At 40.5% G+C, this 18,969-nt stretch overlaps 1 protein-coding gene across 1 annotated transcript in view; it reads right to left on the bottom strand.

Annotated features, from left to right (window-relative positions):
- RELN (reelin) overlaps window positions 1-18,969 on the bottom strand; it is a 560,682-nt gene that overhangs the window by 50,255 nt on the left and 491,458 nt on the right. Inside the window, exons 44-50 of the mRNA XM_019543587.1 lie at window positions 14,191-14,449; window positions 12,727-12,976; window positions 9,171-9,339; window positions 4,762-4,902; window positions 3,424-3,601; window positions 2,368-2,561; window positions 1,255-1,511 (exon numbers count right to left, since the gene is read on the bottom strand). Coding sequence (XP_019399132.1) covers window positions 1,255-1,511; window positions 2,368-2,561; window positions 3,424-3,601; window positions 4,762-4,902; window positions 9,171-9,339; window positions 12,727-12,976; window positions 14,191-14,449 — 1,448 coding nt within the window. The remainder of the gene's footprint in view (window positions 1-1,254; window positions 1,512-2,367; window positions 2,562-3,423; window positions 3,602-4,761; window positions 4,903-9,170; window positions 9,340-12,726; window positions 12,977-14,190; window positions 14,450-18,969) is intronic.

Raw genomic sequence — 18,969 nt, 5'->3', positions numbered from 1 at the left:
TTCTTAGTAATGATAAAACACAACAATTTAACCACCTTAGGAACTATTTTAAACACCTCTGTTTGAAAACGTCCATGAAATAGGAAGCAAATTTCCAGGAAAGGAAATTATTTTAGAATAATAACTTGGACGAGGAAGTGAAGTGTACTCTGTCCAAGTTTGCAGATGACACTAAGCTATGGGGAGAAGTGGACACGCTGGAGGGCAGGGAACAACTACAGGCAGACCTGGACAGGTTTGACAAATGGGCAGAAAACAATAGAATGTGATTTAACAAGGAGAAATGCATAGTGCTGTACCTAGGGAGGAAAAATGTCCAGCACACCTACTGCCTAGGAAATGACCTGCTCAGCAGCACAGAAGTGGAAAGGGATCTCAGAGTCCTAGTGGACTCCAAGATGAACATGAGTCGTTAGTCTGACGAAGCCATCAGCAAAGCTAACTGCACTTTATCGTGCATCATCAGACATGACAAACAGAACCAAGGAGGTGATACTTCCCCTCTATTGGGCACCGGTGAGACCACAGTTGGAGTACTGCATCCAGTTTTGGGCGCCACACTTTAAGAGGGATGTGGACAACCTTGAGAGGGTTCAGAGAAGGGCCACTTGTATGGTTAAGGGCTTGCAGGCCAAGCCATATGAGGAGAGACTAGGGCGCCTGGACCTCTTCAGCCTCTGCAAGAGAAGGTTGAGAGGCTACCTTGTGGCTGCCTATAAATTCATCATGGGGGTGCACAAGGGAATTAGTGAGGCTCTACTCACCAAGGCGCCCCTGGGGTTACAAGAAATAATGGCCATAAGCAAGCAGAGAGCAGATTTAGACTGGACATTAGGAAGAACTTTTTCACAGTTAGAGTGGCCAAAATCTGGAATGGGCTCCCAAGGGAGGTGGTGCTCTCCCCTACCCTGGGGGTCTTCAAGAGGAGGTTAGACAGGCATCTGGCTGGGGTCATCTGAACCCAGCACACTTTCCTGTCTATGCAGGGGGTCAGACTCCATGATCTATTGAGGCCCCTTCCGACCCTATCTATGAATCTATGAAAACCTGTATTTTTCTCCATATTTACTCTTCTTTCGTGCACAGTTAGTGGCTTTAAAAGTAAGTTCCTACATTTGGTTGTACAAAAATATTACAAAAGTATAACACACAGACTGTCTCTGGTATCCTTTGCAGTGAGATCAGCAAGCTCAGGTTTAGAAGCAGCTCTGCTAACTTCACGCTCTTTGATTCTGATCTGTATCAAACTTTTACCTGTAGTTTTGTCTTCCATAAACATATCAAAAGCAATCCTTCCTGTGGGGCCAGCATCTGCTGGGGAACGTTCATGCTGTGGCAATGGAGCACTGCTAAAAGTGTCTAACATCACCGTCCTCTGATCTGCTGAGCCAGATATCAGCACATTGTCAATAGCCCAGTCATTCTGATCCAAACCATCATGTTTTGGTTGCCACCAGCGGAAACGGGTGCCAATCACTTTGGCATCGTGGGGAAGAAGAATGTTCACAAAGCTGAAATACAATCATTAAAAGAAGTCATGTGGGAGGCAGGTCTTTATGCCTTGGATTGTGAAGGAAAAATAAAATGAAGTTGAAAATTGGCACCTGACTAGGACCAGCTGCTTTAACAAAGTCCATCCCCACCACCTGTTGGTGTGAAGGGGACAATCTTAATCTAGTTCCCTGTACTGAGGATGTCCCTACCACAGAGGAATCCTCAGTGGCATGGAACATTCATGACTGTTCCTACACATTTTCCTCTCTCACAAGGGGTGTGGATAGGTACAGGGAGAAATAAGAGGGAAAAACAACTGGTGTGTTGCTGAACTGTCCTTCTGAGGCCAATACCAGTAGCACCCATTTCTTTTCTAGATTGCACAGAAGTGAGTTCCACTCTCAATGACCAGTTGCTTTCTCACTGGCTTCAACAACAATGTTGTGCTTATGTCATTCAGAAACCATCTTATAAGTAAATAGTAAAATCCAAGAAAAGAGTTTATAAATCAAAGTGAAATTTCTGATGAGCATAGTTTTACTTTAATATTTACTAGTGAAATACAGCCATGCATTTGCCAGTTAAACGGTTGACGCAGACTCCAGTTGGTGTTAAACTAACCAGTTTTAAGTCCAACATTTACGCACGTTAACTGATTTTACACATGCTCAATGAAATGTAGGTATATGTCCAAAAATGCCTGCATTGATGCTGGGCTATTTTAAGGGGCTAGAGATTTAAAATCTTCTTACTTCCAAGCAATACTTTTAAAAGTCAGGACAGACTTTGAAAAATCCAAGTGTGCTAGTTGGAAGAATAATATATTCCTTTTGTATTATTAATGCGTGTTAGCAAAAGAATATATTTACAGACCCAGGTTTGCTGAACTGGTCATAGAAGATTTCCATTAAGAGGTTCCAGGTAATTCCTCCATTCACAGAGTACTCAAGCAGAACTCCTTGGTTCCGACTGTTAGGAGTTATCAGGCATCCATACATGAAATAAAACTGGATGAATTCTGCATTAGTGAGGTTCAAATCCATTGTAACTAACAAACGACTACAAGCCTGAAAAAGGAAAAAAAACCCGTTAGTGTGGCAGGGCAGTGAACATAACTGCTAGGACTGTGATGCTTTTCAACTACTTCCTGCAAACTCAACTAAAGATTTCATTTTTCAGTTGTTTTATTGAAGGCTCAACCCCTTAATAAGAAGGCTTACAAGTCTGAAACAAAATAATAATTCTCTTTTTTAAAATGTAAATGATTATTTACAATTTTGGAATTAGCAATTTTGCAAAAAAATGGAATATGCTATATTCCATTCTGTCGGTATTTATTTTGCCTTTGGAAGGGATAAAAAAAGATATGTAATTTTGTGACAACAGTTTTGCAACTGCAAACAATTTGCCTGTTTAATTATTGTTACAATCAGATATAGGTGTTGTTCTAAACATACCCACAATAGACTTCAAAATAACTGTGTTCATATATTATTAAAATACTCTGAATATATATGTACATGTAGTGAGCCAGAAGTAGTACTGAATTCAGATCCCCTGCACAAATTATCTTTGGCAGCAGTACAAAGAGTTTCTGTGAGCAAGGCTTTTTGGAATGAGTAGGTATATTCATATATACATAGCCTCTCCCTTGCTCTATAGTCTGCATCCCATATGGCTTCTCCTTTCAGAGGATCTGTACATTGAGCCCTCCTTGTGTAGGAGATGGTATGTACAGGAGAAGGGGTATCAATTCTCTTCATTGTTTTTTGAGAGGCACCAATACTATCTGCCAGTGTTTGACCCCAAACCAAGAAGTAAATGTAAATTTAACATTTATTTCCTATACTTAATTTCTATGTAGTTTTTAAAATCAATCCCATTATTAAAGTTAACAGGCAAGATATAACCACAGAGTAAAACACTAACCCCACTGAAATGAAGAGCCATTCCAGAGGCCACGGCTCCACAGACTGTGCTCAATTTCCCCCCATTTACTGTTAGCCAGTTCTGATTAGATGGAGCTCGGTTGAAGTTATCTTTAAGTTGTGTTGGAAGGGATGTCTCAGACTCATCACAGTAGAGCCCACCCCAGTGTTCATCGCAGCTGCAGAGGAAAACAATACGAAAAGTGAACACATTTAGAAAGGTTTTCTGCACAAAGACTTAATCAATATTATTTTATTCCAGACGAGGCCATTTGTCTTGCATGGCATGGATTCACACGGATGCCTCTTTCAGAAGTTGTTAATGTTAAACAAGATATAATTAAACAATATAAAGTCTCACAGGTAAGTGGTTTTCATTCAAGCTGATAACACGCCAGGTACAGAGTAGTACACTCCTATCACAGAGGCCTATCAGTAAAAGAAACTGTATTTTGATAGATAAATCTAATTAAGATAACAAGCCAACCTAAGCAAGCACATTGCCTTTTAGTGCTTTAAGCAGCGAGGAAAATACAGAAATGTGTGTGTTGCATAGTCACAATATAATTATATACGTAGGGGCAATTTCAGCTGTCTTTTGTGATGGGAGAGAGCCAAACATTCAGTAGAATGGGTACTGTGCTGCTGCAGAATGGGTACTGTTTTATCTCACTCTGGAGCTCCATGGATACCACCACTACTGGCACAACAGAGATCCATTTTCCAAATGGGTATGGCACTAGGCCACAGAATCTACACTAATGCTGAGGTTAGCATGGAAACTACAAGGTGCCCACTAGACAAGATTATGTCCTCCTACTCAGAAGAGAGAGCCAACATCAAGCCGTGGATGCTAGGAACAGGAATAACCTGTGATGAAAAGAGAACTGGAATGAAAGCCCCATGCAAAAGACAAAGGAGACCAGGGACTGTTTTCTCTGCACCCCTAGATGGAGAGTAACTGGGTGCCAGTTACTTTAGAAAGGACAGTAACCTAACCCAGCTAATGAGGTTCTGAGAGGGTATCTATTTCCATCACCCAGCCTAGAGGACAGAACAGTTTGTATACAGCTCCTGGGAGCTGGGGAAAGCACTGTGCTGTCCCTTTCCCTATCCTCTCCCAGGGGCAGCACCATTCCAGACTGTATCTCTTGAAGGACACATCTAGCCATCAAAGTCTGAAGTGATGCATTCTCTAATGTGCCCACCCACCCTTGTCTTAGCATTTTATTTCTCAAGTGATGCTATCTATGCCTCTTACTGTTTCAAAAAAGAAATATGCTTCCAAGTCATTACCTTGAAATTACAGTATCCACCTGAGGAAAAGAGCTATACTTACACACAGTTGCCTTGTGTGCACCTCCCATGGCCACTGCACATATCTATACAGCCATCTCCAATGTAAACATTGTCTATAGCCCACGTTTGCTGCTTGTCAAATGGAGCTGGCTGGTGCCAGCGGAAACGAGTTGCTTGAGACCTTTGGGAAAGAAAGGGAAAGGAGAAGATAGGATTTCCACTTGTGCTAAACTTTATTTCAATGGAAAGGAAACCTAATTGTGTCTGTTCCTCCAGACTTGATCTGTACGTGAAAGGAGGATTGATTTCTTCATTGAATAAACCCAAGCTGAATCAACAGAATTACAGAGCCCCATACAAAGCAAATTATACAGCATGTGGCCAAGACTGGGGACAAGGGAGCTGGTTTCATGGTGGGGAGATGGGAATAGGAATGTGTCCATGCGCATTTGTGGGGAGACAGAGAAATTAGGCCTGATCCATCTACCACTGAGACCAATAGAGATTATCTCATTAAGTTCAGGGAGCATTAGATCACACCTGTGATCCTGAAAATGTGTGCCTCCTGAGGCTGGGGGGGCACAGTGACCGCCTGCAGTAGCATCGGTGTTGGTGGAAGGGGCATGGTGGTGAGTGAGGACTGCATGCAGGCAGCCATGGTGACATTGGTGGCAAGGGCAGGCTGAGCAAGTACTGCCCACAGGCAGCTGTGGTGATCTCAGTGGTGAGGGCAGACCAAGTGGGGACTGCCTGCAGGCAGTGATGCAGGCGTTGGTGGCGGCCAATTTTAGTGGAGGCGCATGCCCCCCCATGTCTCCCCTATGCATCACCTATGCCTGTGATTTATGCAGATCTCCTAGTAAGTGGGGCAAAATGCTGTATGTGTCATATAAGTTGGCCAGAATGTCAACAAACGGGCAAGTGATTTTTCGCTATTTCAGGGGTTCGCTGACAGATGGGGACAATTTTTGCCTTTGCAGTATAGGGGGCAATTCTGGCCTAACCTGGCACTCAGGGCAAATGCCCCTTTCACCCTCCCCTAGTTAAGCTACTGACTAGATGAGACAAACCCAGGGTACAAGCATTCTTGAACTATCAGGGTGTCTAGACCTGGAACCATATTTTAAAACTGACTTATCTCTAAGGGCTTGCTTGGCTATAAACTTCTTCCTTAAATAACCCACTCTTGCTATGCTTGAATGGTAGTGGCAGTGCTGGGAGTGCTTGCATAACCCCGCTACTATCAGCTGTTAGTGTTTTACCCACTATATCACTTCCCCTAAAATGAACAAGAATTAGATGGTGCAGTAGTTAAGACTTCAGCTATTGGCTTACATGCTTAGTAGCTGGCTTCCAAAGTAGCAATGATACAAAATATTAAGAAACCTAAGTGTAAGGTGAAATTCTGGATACAGGGAAGTCAATGACAGTTTTACCATTAACTTCAGTGGAGACAGGATTTGATACTATGCAGATAAGGAGTTGACTGAAAACAAATTTAACAGAATGCAGATAAAAATGGAGTTACTTTAATTGTGCACTTTTAAATTAAATCTTGCACATTTTATTGTATTTAAACTCTAGGTGGCAGCATTGAGCTTTATGCTGCTTGCTTACTTTGAGCACAAAAATAATGACCAATTTAAAACTAACCAAATACAGTGCAGTACACAAATAACTTTCTGGTAGAGCCAATGTTTTATTTCATGTTATTAGATGTATTCATTTCTTAATAAGCATGTAATTTTTGAGATGGCTGGACTATCTGATTTAGATTTAACATGAGCTTTTCTTAAAGAAACCCACACAGCTCATCAATGTAGAAAGATCTGTCTGTCTGTCTATCTGTCTATGCAAATTTTGAGGAAGAACTTGTAAAGGAAAAATAAGCACTAAATCTCACAGTATCTACCTTCAGGTTTGGCAACTTCACTGACAATTTATAGAGCTTATTAAATCAGTGAGGCTCCTGGATGAAGTTTTATATTCTGATTTACATTTCAGAATACATTTTTAGACTAAGATATATGAGTTAACTATTTTCTGCCTTATACAGACTCCAAGTTATATAGCACTCTGGGATGTATAAACCCCAGAAAAGTAGGCAAGGAGGCTGCACACCAGGAAAACTATTAGGTCAACAGGCAGGCATGCTGCACAAACCGCACACAGAAAAGTGCTTCCACACAGCTCAGAATAGCAAAGCAGCTCTCACCTAATCCTTATCATGAGTAACTAGGATAATTTGTGGGGGTGATGGCAGTGGGATGTCTCTCATCCCTAATTGAAGGATGGGGTGAGAGGAAGAGCTGTTGGGCTGAAATAAGGAACAACCTCCGCCTCAGTGGGCCTCATCTTCCTTTCCCTGGTTGACAAATTCCAGTCAAAGAGAGTTCAGTTTAGGGCCCACTGCCATTCATGACTTCATCTTGAGATTCTCTTTAGCTCTTAAATGTTACAAGCTTTAGATACATGCCCCCAGTTGTCTTTCCTGCCTAGTGCAGGGGGGCTGGACCTGATAATCTTGTGAGGTCCCTTCCAGCCCCTTACGATCTATGAGTCTATAAATCTATGAAACAAAGTAAAAACACGGCCCATGGATTTCAGAGAAAACATATGTTAATCCACACGGAAGTCTAACTCAATGAGAGGAGGCCAACACAGACATTAAAACTTACAAATAAGGTTACCCAATGTAAGCATCATTGCTGTGAGCCATCTCATAATCATAATGACTCTATGAAAAGGGACCAGATACCTTAGACAATTAGAATGGAAGATGGGGATATTCAGTTCTAGTTTATACAGTTCTCATCCAGATCAGATTCAAGGGAAATCAGTGTGTGCTCCCGATACCTGGTAAACAAAGGCCCAGTCACAGAAACTGCATATAGTACCAAATGGCAATCTTCACAGCACTCTCACCAGACAGGCTTGAGGCATGTCTGCTGTTGAGACTCCTAGATGTATCTCATTAGCTTTAAAATAGAACAGGCACCATTTCCTGAGCTGCATCAGGACAGACCTCAGTACAGACTGAAAAACCCATGTGAGAAGCTGAGTAAATCCTTAGGCAGATAGCCCAGGCTAAGCTGCATGCTGCTACATCTGCCCTGCTATTAGTGCCTGAGCTTCTTAATATAAAGCAGGGGAGTCAACAACATAGGGCCTACAGATTGGAGAGTATAAGTTTACACCATGAATGGTATAAAATGGGGCCTGAACTATTTAATTGCCCTTTGGTGGGTGAGGTGAAAGGTGGAGTTGTATTTGGATGCTTGAGCTAAAATAGCTGCTGCTATTTTTATAACCCCCACCCCAGGGTTGGTGCCCCGATTCCCTTCCTTCCTTATGCTGGTGGTCAAAAGTCAATCATATTGTGAGGAAACTCATCCTGACCATCTTGTGGTACCTTTTCAAATAGAGAACTTTAGTGCTGTCAGTACCGAATGATACTTTGCACAGCATGAAACTCAAACCCAAAATGAAAAACAATTTTTTTCTTTAAAAACAAACAGAATGTACTAAAAGGAAATGAAGGGGATAATGGGCCAGTATATGAAAGCAGAATAGATGTGAAGAGTATAAGGGATTCACAGAAAATCAAGAAGCATAAAAATGATACTTAAAACCAAAAATTCACAGCCAATATCCGCAAATACAGGAAGCAGGTGGGGATCTAGACAATAGAATTAACCAGCAACCTCCAAAAACAACCAGAAATTAATTAGGGTAACAATAACAGTTGCAGTTATAAAATTTTCTGCCTGGAGGTACCGAGAAAAGTCAAAATGGCTCTCTTTAAATCATGGCTTTACATTCTCCTCTAAAAGTCAGAATGGACTTAGCTTCCCTGTGGGTATGCTGAAAGGCACAAGAAACCTCATGGCCTCTTATGTTCATTAAGTTGGACACAAGTTCATTCTCTGGGTTTTCCAGACTGTAGGCCACTCCACTCTAGTACACACTAGAGAAAAGATCCCCCTAAGAGGATGGAAAGGAGTCTGAATCCAGGCTCCATCTGATCCTCTGCACTTGCCAGCAGACCTCTCTGGGCACAGGACAGGGAGTGTGCTACACTCTCTGATGGGGTGTAACCAAGGACATGGTCCCAGGAGGATCAGGGAACTCAGAGTGATGTTGCCTCACTAAATTGTTCTCTTTTTCCCAGGTTGGACCACTTCCACATATACACAAAATGGATAAATCGATGGATAGAGAGGACAGATGGGGATATGGTAGAGCAGATAGAAAATTGTCTTCAACACTCCCCTTTTTTAAATAACTGATAAATCAACACAGTAATTTTGCATTACAAACGCAAAACTTAATAGCATTTTCATTTCTTTGTCTGTATAACTACTCTATAGACAACCAGTACACAAACAGCAATTTTTTTTTGCTCAGGTACTTACGCATTTAGATTTCTCTATATAAAAATGTGTTTACCTTGTATAGGGAGGTAGAGGTAACGTAATCCTGGTCCATTTGTTGAAAGTGTCTGATACCAGAATCCTTTGGAGATGGTACTTGTTGCATTCTACATTAGTGGGAAGACAGTCTTTCAACATGGGGTGCCATGTTAATCCAAGATCCACAGAATATTCCAGCTCAATAGCTAAAAATTGGAAGAAAATAAAGTAATTAATAAAGAAATAGGTATGCTTCCATAAGTATGTTGTAGCAAACTGGTGACCACTGAAGACCTCACTGGTGTCATTGTGCTGCACTATCTGGACCACTCAAGTTTACAGTAGCAGCAAGGGTAGTTTCCAGACCGTATTAAACTTAGCAGTCAGGCCTGCCCCTGATTCTGAAGATAATTCATTTGATGACAGTACTTATTGAGCAATTCTGTTTTTGTCCAGTGGAAAACAGGAGTGCATGTACCCATGAGTTAAATCATTACAGCTTCTCATATAAAATACATATATTCAATTTAATTTTTCAGCTAGGTTGTCTTCAGTTACATATTTCAATATCATTACCTAGCTGAATTAAATCCATGAATACATTCAAATATAATGAAAATCAGCAATTAAATTATTTGAAGTTTATGACTTACAAACTTTTCTTACAAAAGCAAGTAAAACCTTGCTAAAAATGTCAGTGCATTTCTTCACATTGGCTACATGAAGTTGAAGTGACAATAGACACAGAACTGAAACTTAAAAGTAAAGTTCCAGCTGCCAAGATTTCCAGGTGAATTGCAGACAGAAAGGTGGTTACAGTTATAATGGTGGTAAATTTGCTTTTTGATGACAATGGGCCCATTTCTGTTTTCCCTCCTCATGAGTAACAATCACCTAATAGGTCCCACTGGATGCCTGAACTCAGAAATAGGAATTGTATAAATACATGGAGACAAGTGAGTACCCACACTGACAATCACTTTTAAAAAACAATCTTCACTAAAAGGGATCCTTCCTCTATCATGACTGGAAGCACAGTTTCCTGCCTAACTGAATAATGAGTTCAAATAAATGTTAAGTGTAATAGACAAAACAAAAAAGAAGGAAATGTTTTCTTGTCAAGCTATAACTAAGGTGTCAAAGTACTCTTACACTTAACAGAAATGACACTTAAGAGATGCTCTAGTAGCTTTAATGCCAAATGAAAAGTAATTATTATGCATGGGGCAGTTGTTAATTTCTAGACTTAAATATCTTGGTTCCAGAGGCTTCAAATAAAAAAAAATCAGTTAATCTACTTTAGGGATTTGCTGAAAACACAATTTCCACTTTTCATGCAGAATCCAATGGAGCTGACTGTGTATGTATGTGTATGTGAGTGTATATTTCATGCAACCCCCAGCCCCACTTCAAAGTCAAACACTTTCCTCCAAATTCTAATTTAAAATAATGCTATTTAAGTTGCAAATTCAAGCACTTATACGTTAGGAAATGCAGGTATTGCCTTAATTCTTCCCCATGATTATGCATTATGATATAGTCATTAATTACAGTCATATTAATTTTTCCCACAGATTCTACTACTCATTCAGTGCTCTAAACTGAGATCTAAGATGCGTAGAAACCCAAGTCCAAATTCTGATGTCACTTTGCCCCAGTATAACTTAGAAATAACTTATACTGGTATGCACCTAATATAAATAAATTCAGAATCAAGCGCAAAGGGTTTTGTAAGCCCATTATGTGAAATCATGAAAATATGCTTGTTTTCAGCATCATACCATATTTACTCACTCACCTTTCCCCCCCAAATTTAGCCTTCTGGCAGGGAAGCTAATTTTCTATCCAGAATAGAAACCTGGAGCTATTGCAAAATGGCTATTGCTTCTTTCTCTTCCCTTCAGCAGTTGCATGGAGAAATGGGTGGAGTAGAGCAGAGGCACATACAGGGCCGGGCAGTGATACAGTTGTACCGGGGTTTGATTTCTCCTCCAAGCTAAGTTTAAAAACAGCTGCCAGGCAGCAACAGTGGCATTTCTTTTCAGGAAGGGCTGAGAGAGTCAATTGACTTCATGGCTCTTTATAATCTGTTTGATTGCTTCTAATCATTCCATAGGTGTTAAGAAACCCCTCTTATTTTTAGCAATTTTTATGTTCCACTAATCAAGCCATCCTTTCTTTAGCAACGCTGCTGTCTGTTAGTCTCTCCTGGTGTCTCTTCTCTTATTTCACAGCCCTGTAGACTTGTTTTAGCTCATTTAAAAATCCTAGGTCCAGCCATGCAGTCTAGTCTTCAGTAGCAGCTATAGTGTGATGGCCAAAACCAAAGAAATTAATAAGCAATAAATATGTGCTTCTTGGAGGCATTTGGAACTTCTGTCTAATATGCAGCTTGTATTTTTGTAACCCGCAAATGTAACTTGTAACTGTTTGTGCAACTGACTAGGCCTCAAAGACAAAGCTATAGCTGTGAAATTAGCTGACCTAATAGTTCTTTCTCGCTCAGAATTTAGCCTTGATGATGATAAAAACTGGATTCAACTGCCCAGCTTATCTAGAACATTTCTAGAAAGGACATCTCAAAAAAGCATAGTCAGAGAGTTTTGAAGGGGCTGGATTTAGGCGGGGTAATGTTAATTTTAAACCTGAAGATGTTGTGCTGCAATTTGCTTATTGGATAAACCCAGGCTTGGGCAGTAACTGATTATAATAATTTCTAACACCTTTTAACCCCATAGGATAACAGCTATAAAGCAATATTATGAATGGCTATATAACTAAAAATTAGCGTAATTAGAATATAAAAGAAGACACACGTCATAGTAACCCTTGGGAAGGACGGAACAGAAGGGTCATTGCTGTCCCATACCCCATGGATATCTTTTACTCCCTGTGAGAGTGAGACCAGATCCTGACTGAGGGGCTTCTACCGGTATCCTTCAAGCAGCCCAGTTCAGAGACGTCTGACTTCGGTGATTCAACTTGCTGTGCATCTTCTAACCGAGAGACTACCGATAAGTTACTAACCAAGTGGGAACTCTTGGTTAACTTCTTTATCTGTTTTATTATCATTGTCAATTTTAATCTGTATTGTTATGTTGTCTGCTTATTAGCTTAACCTTTTATTATTATATATACAAACTATATCTTTTGTTGTCATAAGTAAAATTTATTCTTTTTTGTAAGTGAAACTTGTCATTTCTTTCCTTTCCAACATCACCTTCTTGTTCCTGAACCAAAATGCCCAGTGGCTAATAAAGTTGCAGTGCTCAGTTAGTTTGCAACTAAATTGATATACCCACAGTGCCCAGCTGGCCTGTGACACTATAGTTTCAGCTTTTGGCTAAACAGCAAAGGTCAAAGAGCCTTTGAAAATTCAGCTCTGAAAGGGTTAAAACTGTAGGAAAGAATGCACATGGTAAGTCTACTAGTGTTTGGTGTATGAACACATCAACAATAAATGCTGAAATTCTAATTTCCTGATAGAAACCTATTAATTTCCTTGCTTGATTTCTGAGCCTTTATTGCCACAGAAAACAGGTAGCCATACATTCCTATACAAGAAGAACAGAGATTTACCAAAAAGCTCTTACCATAACAGGAATCTGTGACAGAGCAGGAGGCTGCAAAATCTATTTGCATGAAAGAATCCTCATTAACCACAATGTCAGTGGTGACAACATAACGGGTGCTAGCTTTTTCGATGAAAACCAGCGCATCTCCAGTAGAACCACACACTGGCATCTTTGTTCCACCTGGATGGAGCAGCCACTTTCTGCTATCCAGTGTGGTGAAATCATCTTCTAGGACTGTGTTACCAGAGATATTTCCACCAATAAGTATCTGAAACCATTAGAAGAACAGTTTTTTTAGATCATGGAATTAAAAAGTAAAATTCAGAAGTTCTTTGAAACTCAGGTATTTACTAGAAACCTAGAGGTGCAAACAATTTACTGATGATATAGTTCATATCCTGTTAGTGCTGGACTGTTCTATATTCATCAGAAATTGATTTATCTAGAATTTTCAAAAAAGGGAAAAAAAAAAAGAAAAGAAATCAATAAGTTATATCATAAAGAGACAGACCGTAAATAGAAGGCAGCCCCTCAAAGTTAACTATTTTGCAAAGGTGGCCACATTCTGTTCACATGAATAGTCTATTGAACTATTGACTCAACATGACTACCCAGAGAATAAAATTACTCTCATAAAAAAAATGTTTACAGAATCATGCCCACAGCAATAATTTTCATGTTGCCTGCTGAAAGGCAGCATGGCCTCATGCATTTTGCGTGAAATCTTTTGAAAGGGAAGGGAGTTTTGCCATTGACTTCAAGGTCAGTGTACTACCCTTCCTCTCCATGTAGAATGAAATTAATTATTTATCCATTTTTCTGAATTCAGTAAGATATTGTTTGTTCTGAAAATCATTCAATAGTAGCAAACAACAAAGAGCTAGGAATTAAAATAAAGAAAGGATTTTTATTTAATACGTGAAAGAAAGGAAAGAAAGCTTTGAGATCTTAGAAATTGTGAATGAAATCTTGAGGTGTTTCAGAGATGCACTAATATAAAAATATTTGTATGTTTTACAGTATTGGCCTCAAACTGCAGTAATATTACTGCTAGGAACAGTGTCTATTTCCTTTACACTAATAACTCATCTTGTTATAACTTATCTTGTTATAAATTGCCAAAACAAACTCCATATATGGGTACCCCTGAATGTGGGGCTTTTCAAATTTGAGCGGGTGCTGATATATATTTTACATATTACACCTAGCTCTAATTTTAACAAGTTGGCTTTATTCAGGTGTCAAAAAACTCTCTAGTATTTATATGGATATTTGTACCCAACAAGATAGCAACATATTAAAAGCACAAAAACTCCTACATATTAATTTTGATAAATGATTTTGCTGCATTTTTGTGTTTCTAAAATATCATTCCAAAGATTTTCTAGGAAGAACGAGTAAAGGAACAAATATAAGCACAGTGGAAATACTGAGCCTGAGGACAATGTGAGGTCATATTTTAAAGTACAAAAGATGAATTACCTGATCAATTACCCATGGGCTGTAAAAATGCCCATTCTCAGATGGCTGCCACCAGCGGAGGTGAGTGGAGCTGGAACGGGCCTTCAGGGGAATTTCCATGGCAATGTATCGGCCTACATTGCTTGAATTACTGAAGAGGAATTCTTGCAGAAGGCTCCATGTGAGGCCCCCATTAAGTGAATATTGTAAAAGTACAGGCTGGCTTCTGGGGTCTGGAACTCCCTTGCCGCATCCCAGTCTCATGAAGAACTGCACAAATCTAACATTGTTGACAATTACTGAAACACATTTCTTCATAAAACACCTTGAGAGGACTCAGATCTACGTGTGTTCTGGTTCCCCTCTCCCCCAAACCTGGATAATATTTACCAACTAGTCTAATGGCAGAGACTGAATCTGTAGACATAAAACCACTTGCCAGCCTAGACTACGTACAACAAATATACACATCCCTGTTCACTGTCTAGCCCAGTGTTTCCCTGCTAGAAGAAAGACTCAGCTCAAGGAAGGACTTTTGTCTTCCTTTTCATAGGCCACAGGGACTAAGTAAAGCAGCCTGCAGTGAAGAGAATGCATTTTGTCTGTGAGTGAAGGGACTAGGCCAGTTAGGATGAGATGAACAAAGGCTTTCAATTATGCTTTAAGCATCTGCATGTGAAGCTGATGCAAATCTGATCCTGGGTGAAATTTTACTCTTTCAGCCTGAAACCATGGATTTTAATGGTGTAAAAAAATTTAGAGATAGAGATTCCCACCTTCCCCCCAAAACAAACAAACAAAAACCCACCGGGCCCTAAGCAGAGATCATGATTTTTTATGACTTTGCTTTAGGGCAAAAATTCACTGTGTTGGTAACCTTCCAGAAGAAGCTGATAGTTTTTTATCCTGCTTGAACAGTTCCTCATTTTGACAAAACCTGATAAAAATGGGAAGTGAGACATGTTTCTCTTCTGAACTTACAAGAAAGGGTGTTTTAATTCATTGACTAATCACTGAAAACTTAATTTAAAGCTACATTGCTTTAAATAAACTGGTGTAGGTGTAATCCTCTATATTGAGGTCCCTGGCAAAACTCTCTCAGGGACTTTAATGGCACCAAGATTTCATTCAACTTCTAAGAAACCATTTGAAGAAGGAATAACAGACTTGTAAGAAGTTTGGGAATCCTTCCTCTGGGGTAAAGAAGAGTACAATCACATACATGGGGAACTGAAGAAAAACACAGGTTACAGTGATATTTACTCATCAACCTCACATGGGTATTGTGAATATTAATTGATGTTTGCACAGTGCTTTGTAAAAAGTAAAGTGCTTTAACAGTGCTAATTATCATCACTTAAGTACTGGATGCTTGATAGTATAATAAAACACTGTAACAAGTTTTGTATTAGAGAACTGGTTTTGTTTTGATCTTCAGGTAAATTTGCAGGGCAGGGAGACTTTTGAGGGAAAGCTTCTACAAAATACCTTACTAATGAGTCAATTAATTCAAGTGCTCCTTAGTATTGTCAGTTTCTATTCTTACCAAAAATAGCTCCTTTCAATATACATCATGTCAAACTGTGTCCCAGGGAAATACATTGCTAGCACTGTAAAACAACACTGAGGACCTACATGTATCAACATATCAACTTTAAAGGGTTGGATTTACAGCCGGTGGGTCTTTGTATTCCTATAGTTTCTCTTTTTTGACACTGATCAAGTAATTCAAAGGGGAAAAAAAAAGCAAGTGACCTTGTCCCCGTTGGAATCTGTCCTGCTTATAGCTTGTTATTCTTTTCTCTTTTTATTTTGAATAATTCATCAGTAAATCTTTCAAAAGAGATAGAAGTAATCAAAAGTGAAGATAGATTTTTTTTTTTTTGCAGAGTAAATTTTAACTTACCTTTTTCCCATGCCACGAAATATCTTTGGGAAAAAAATGTATCTATTTTTAACTGCAAAACCAAAAGTTTGCCTTTAGATGCAACACCAATAGACACCAAAGAAGTGTCTGGACCTGTAGTACAACTGGATCTATTTAGATTGTACTCAAAGAACTGGCAAGGATGAAGCCCACGTTGATTCTGACAATATATATTTTTTAAATCTGTTTTTATCCACTATGAAATCGATTTTATCCACTAATTTATGACTATTTCATATTGAATTTTTTGCAGACAGGATGCTGACAAGACAGACCACTGATCAGATCTCGTATAACAAGTTTTACCTTCCTAACCACTAAGACTTATCTGCTGGCACAGACATAATTACTATTCTCATTTTTCAGGGGATCTTCTCATGAGGATACACAAGGCTTTTAACATGGTTACTGACCCCACTGCTCTTACATTTAACCTTGGCAGTTCTCTTTAAAAGATCTATTGGGAACTCCCACTTTCAGAGTGCCAAATTAATCCCTGGCATAAACTGACATAACTACTAATGATCTCAGTGGGATTTGGCTCATTTATATCATGGAGGAATCTGTTTCAGAGTTTAGCGGGAAGCTGGTGAAGCTAACTATTAACAAACTCCCATTTTATTAATTGTGGAAAGCTAAAAATGGATATTAGAAATGACTCTGCAGTATACATTGTGGCTTTATTCAAAGAGGGTAAGAAAGGAAGCAATTATTTGCCAACAATTTTTCCATTGCATACACTAAAATATTAAACACACTGCCCTGTTTTTCTTTTATTAGCATAGCATTCATTCATCTCCAGTCTTAAAGGAAATTAGGATTTTACATATAACACCTTGAGGTCAATGTATGCAAATCCACTAGGGCCTACTACGGAGAAGGGATAACTGATTATTCTTTGAACATGAGAGAGAAGCAAAATACATTGTGTTTTTAGAGTGATGGGGCATCTCACAGGACTCTTGTATCAGTGGTAAAATAGTGTTAATTTCAGAACACGGTAGACAATCAAATTACTGAAAGGGTATTGATTTTTGTGCTTGCCAAGCTGTAAAAACACATTTGCTTTGAAGAACTTTGGAAATTAAATATTAATGCCTGTGATATTAGATGTTAGTGATGGTCCACCTAAAGCCAGGGCTTATTATTTCTCTAAAAACTTAACAGTTAGTAATTAAGTACCACTGCGCATTATGAAGCTGTGCAATAGTGTCACTAGGTAAAGCATTTATGCTAATGAGGACAAGCCAAAAAAGAGATAAAGAACATATTAAAATATGATTTGCTAGGAGTATTAGACAAGTCTCGCATAAGGAGTAGAAGAATGGTGTACTAAAAGTGAACAAATATGAGGAAAAATGCACCTGATCAAAAAAAGTAATTTAAGCACTATAAGCTTAGATACTGAATGAATCAGAAAACTAGTTGTTCTGATTTGCAGACAATTAACTTTTGCATTGGTTTAATATATAAATAAAGCAGATCTATGTGTGTATGTATGTATGTATACATGCAACCAAACAAGTGAGCACATGCCTGTTGTGGCATCTCAAACTGGTTGCAAGAGCCCCCAAGACCTGGAACACACTGCCATCAGAGGGGGTGCAAGCACCTACTCTGGATTCCTTTAAGAGTCAATTGGACATTTATCTTGCTGGGATCCTGTGATCCCAGCTGACTTCCTGCCCCTGGGGCAGAGGGTTGAATTTAATGATCTTCTGAGGTCCCTTCTAGCCCTAATGTCTATGCAATCTATAAGAGGTACACTGGGGATGAAAACATGTTCGTTGTGCTGCACGTTTGCAGCATGGACTCTAATTTTGATACCAGGAAATCCTGGTATAAAAAAAAACCACACTGAAAAAAGCAGCCCCCTGAATAAACCAGAAGCTGAGTCCTCCAGAGAGATGCCTCAGCATGCTGGAGCAAACAGGAACAGGGCAAGGCAGCAGCAGTGGACTGGACCCAGACTCTGTCCCTGGTATATAGGGAAGTGTGTGTGGGGGGATTACTGCGGTGGGGGAGTCTATGTAGGAGGGGTGCGTCCCTCACCCAGCCCCCCGCATGGTGCAAAGTCCCCCCTGCAGCAGCAGCAGCCATCAGGGCACTCATGCTCACTCTTGGTAGACACCCACAGCAGTGTGGCACTGCCCCAGAACTGGCAGCTGGACATGGCGCAGGGCACTGTCATCCTGTTAGTGCACACCTTTGGGAATAACTGGGATGGGTCCGCATGCCAGAGCTGCATGCCCCAGGGCCAGGCTGGGCTCAGCTGACAGCATGAGGGCCAGTCAGGCAGGACCTGGCTCAGCCCAAGGGCGTGGAGCTCTGGCGTGCAGTGCTGGGAGCCGCAGGTGACAGCAAGACCTGGCCTGGTTTTGTCTGAGGGTGTGTGCTAGTGGGATGACAGTACCCTGTGCCATGTCCATAAGATGCCACAGGGGGTGATCCCCACCACCCCCATGAGCCACCCAACCCCCATCTCCTCTCCCAGCCCACCCCCCATGGCTGCCCCATACACCTCAGCTCCTGGTTCTTTAAAAAAGCCCCCATTCACTGGCTCCTGCCAGGCAAGGGTGCGATCCCTGCTGCCCCGCACTGTGTGTGGGGCTCTGCCATGAGCCCCCAGAAGCTCCAAGGATGCTGTAGCAGCTGGTGAGTACAAGGCTTTTTTTCTTTTTTTTTAATGAGCTGGGAGCTGGGGTGGGCAGGGCAGCCATGGGCAGTGGATGGGAGAGTGGGCAGGGGTCGGGTGACTTGTGGCAGAGCCCCCCGTGCAGTGCAGAGCAGTTGGGGGCAGCAGGAATTGCCTCCCCTGCCTGGCAGCACCCAGTGAGTGTGGTTTTTTTTAAAGACCTGGGAGCTGGGGTGGG

Source organism: Crocodylus porosus, unplaced genomic scaffold (assembly GCF_001723895.1).
Source record: "Crocodylus porosus isolate Cpor-Errol unplaced genomic scaffold, CroPor_comp1, whole genome shotgun sequence".
In the NCBI taxonomy this organism is placed as follows: domain Eukaryota; kingdom Metazoa; phylum Chordata; order Crocodylia; family Crocodylidae; genus Crocodylus; species Crocodylus porosus.
Note: the sequence above shows the minus strand (reverse complement) of the source record. Positions and strands in the feature narration are given on the sequence as shown.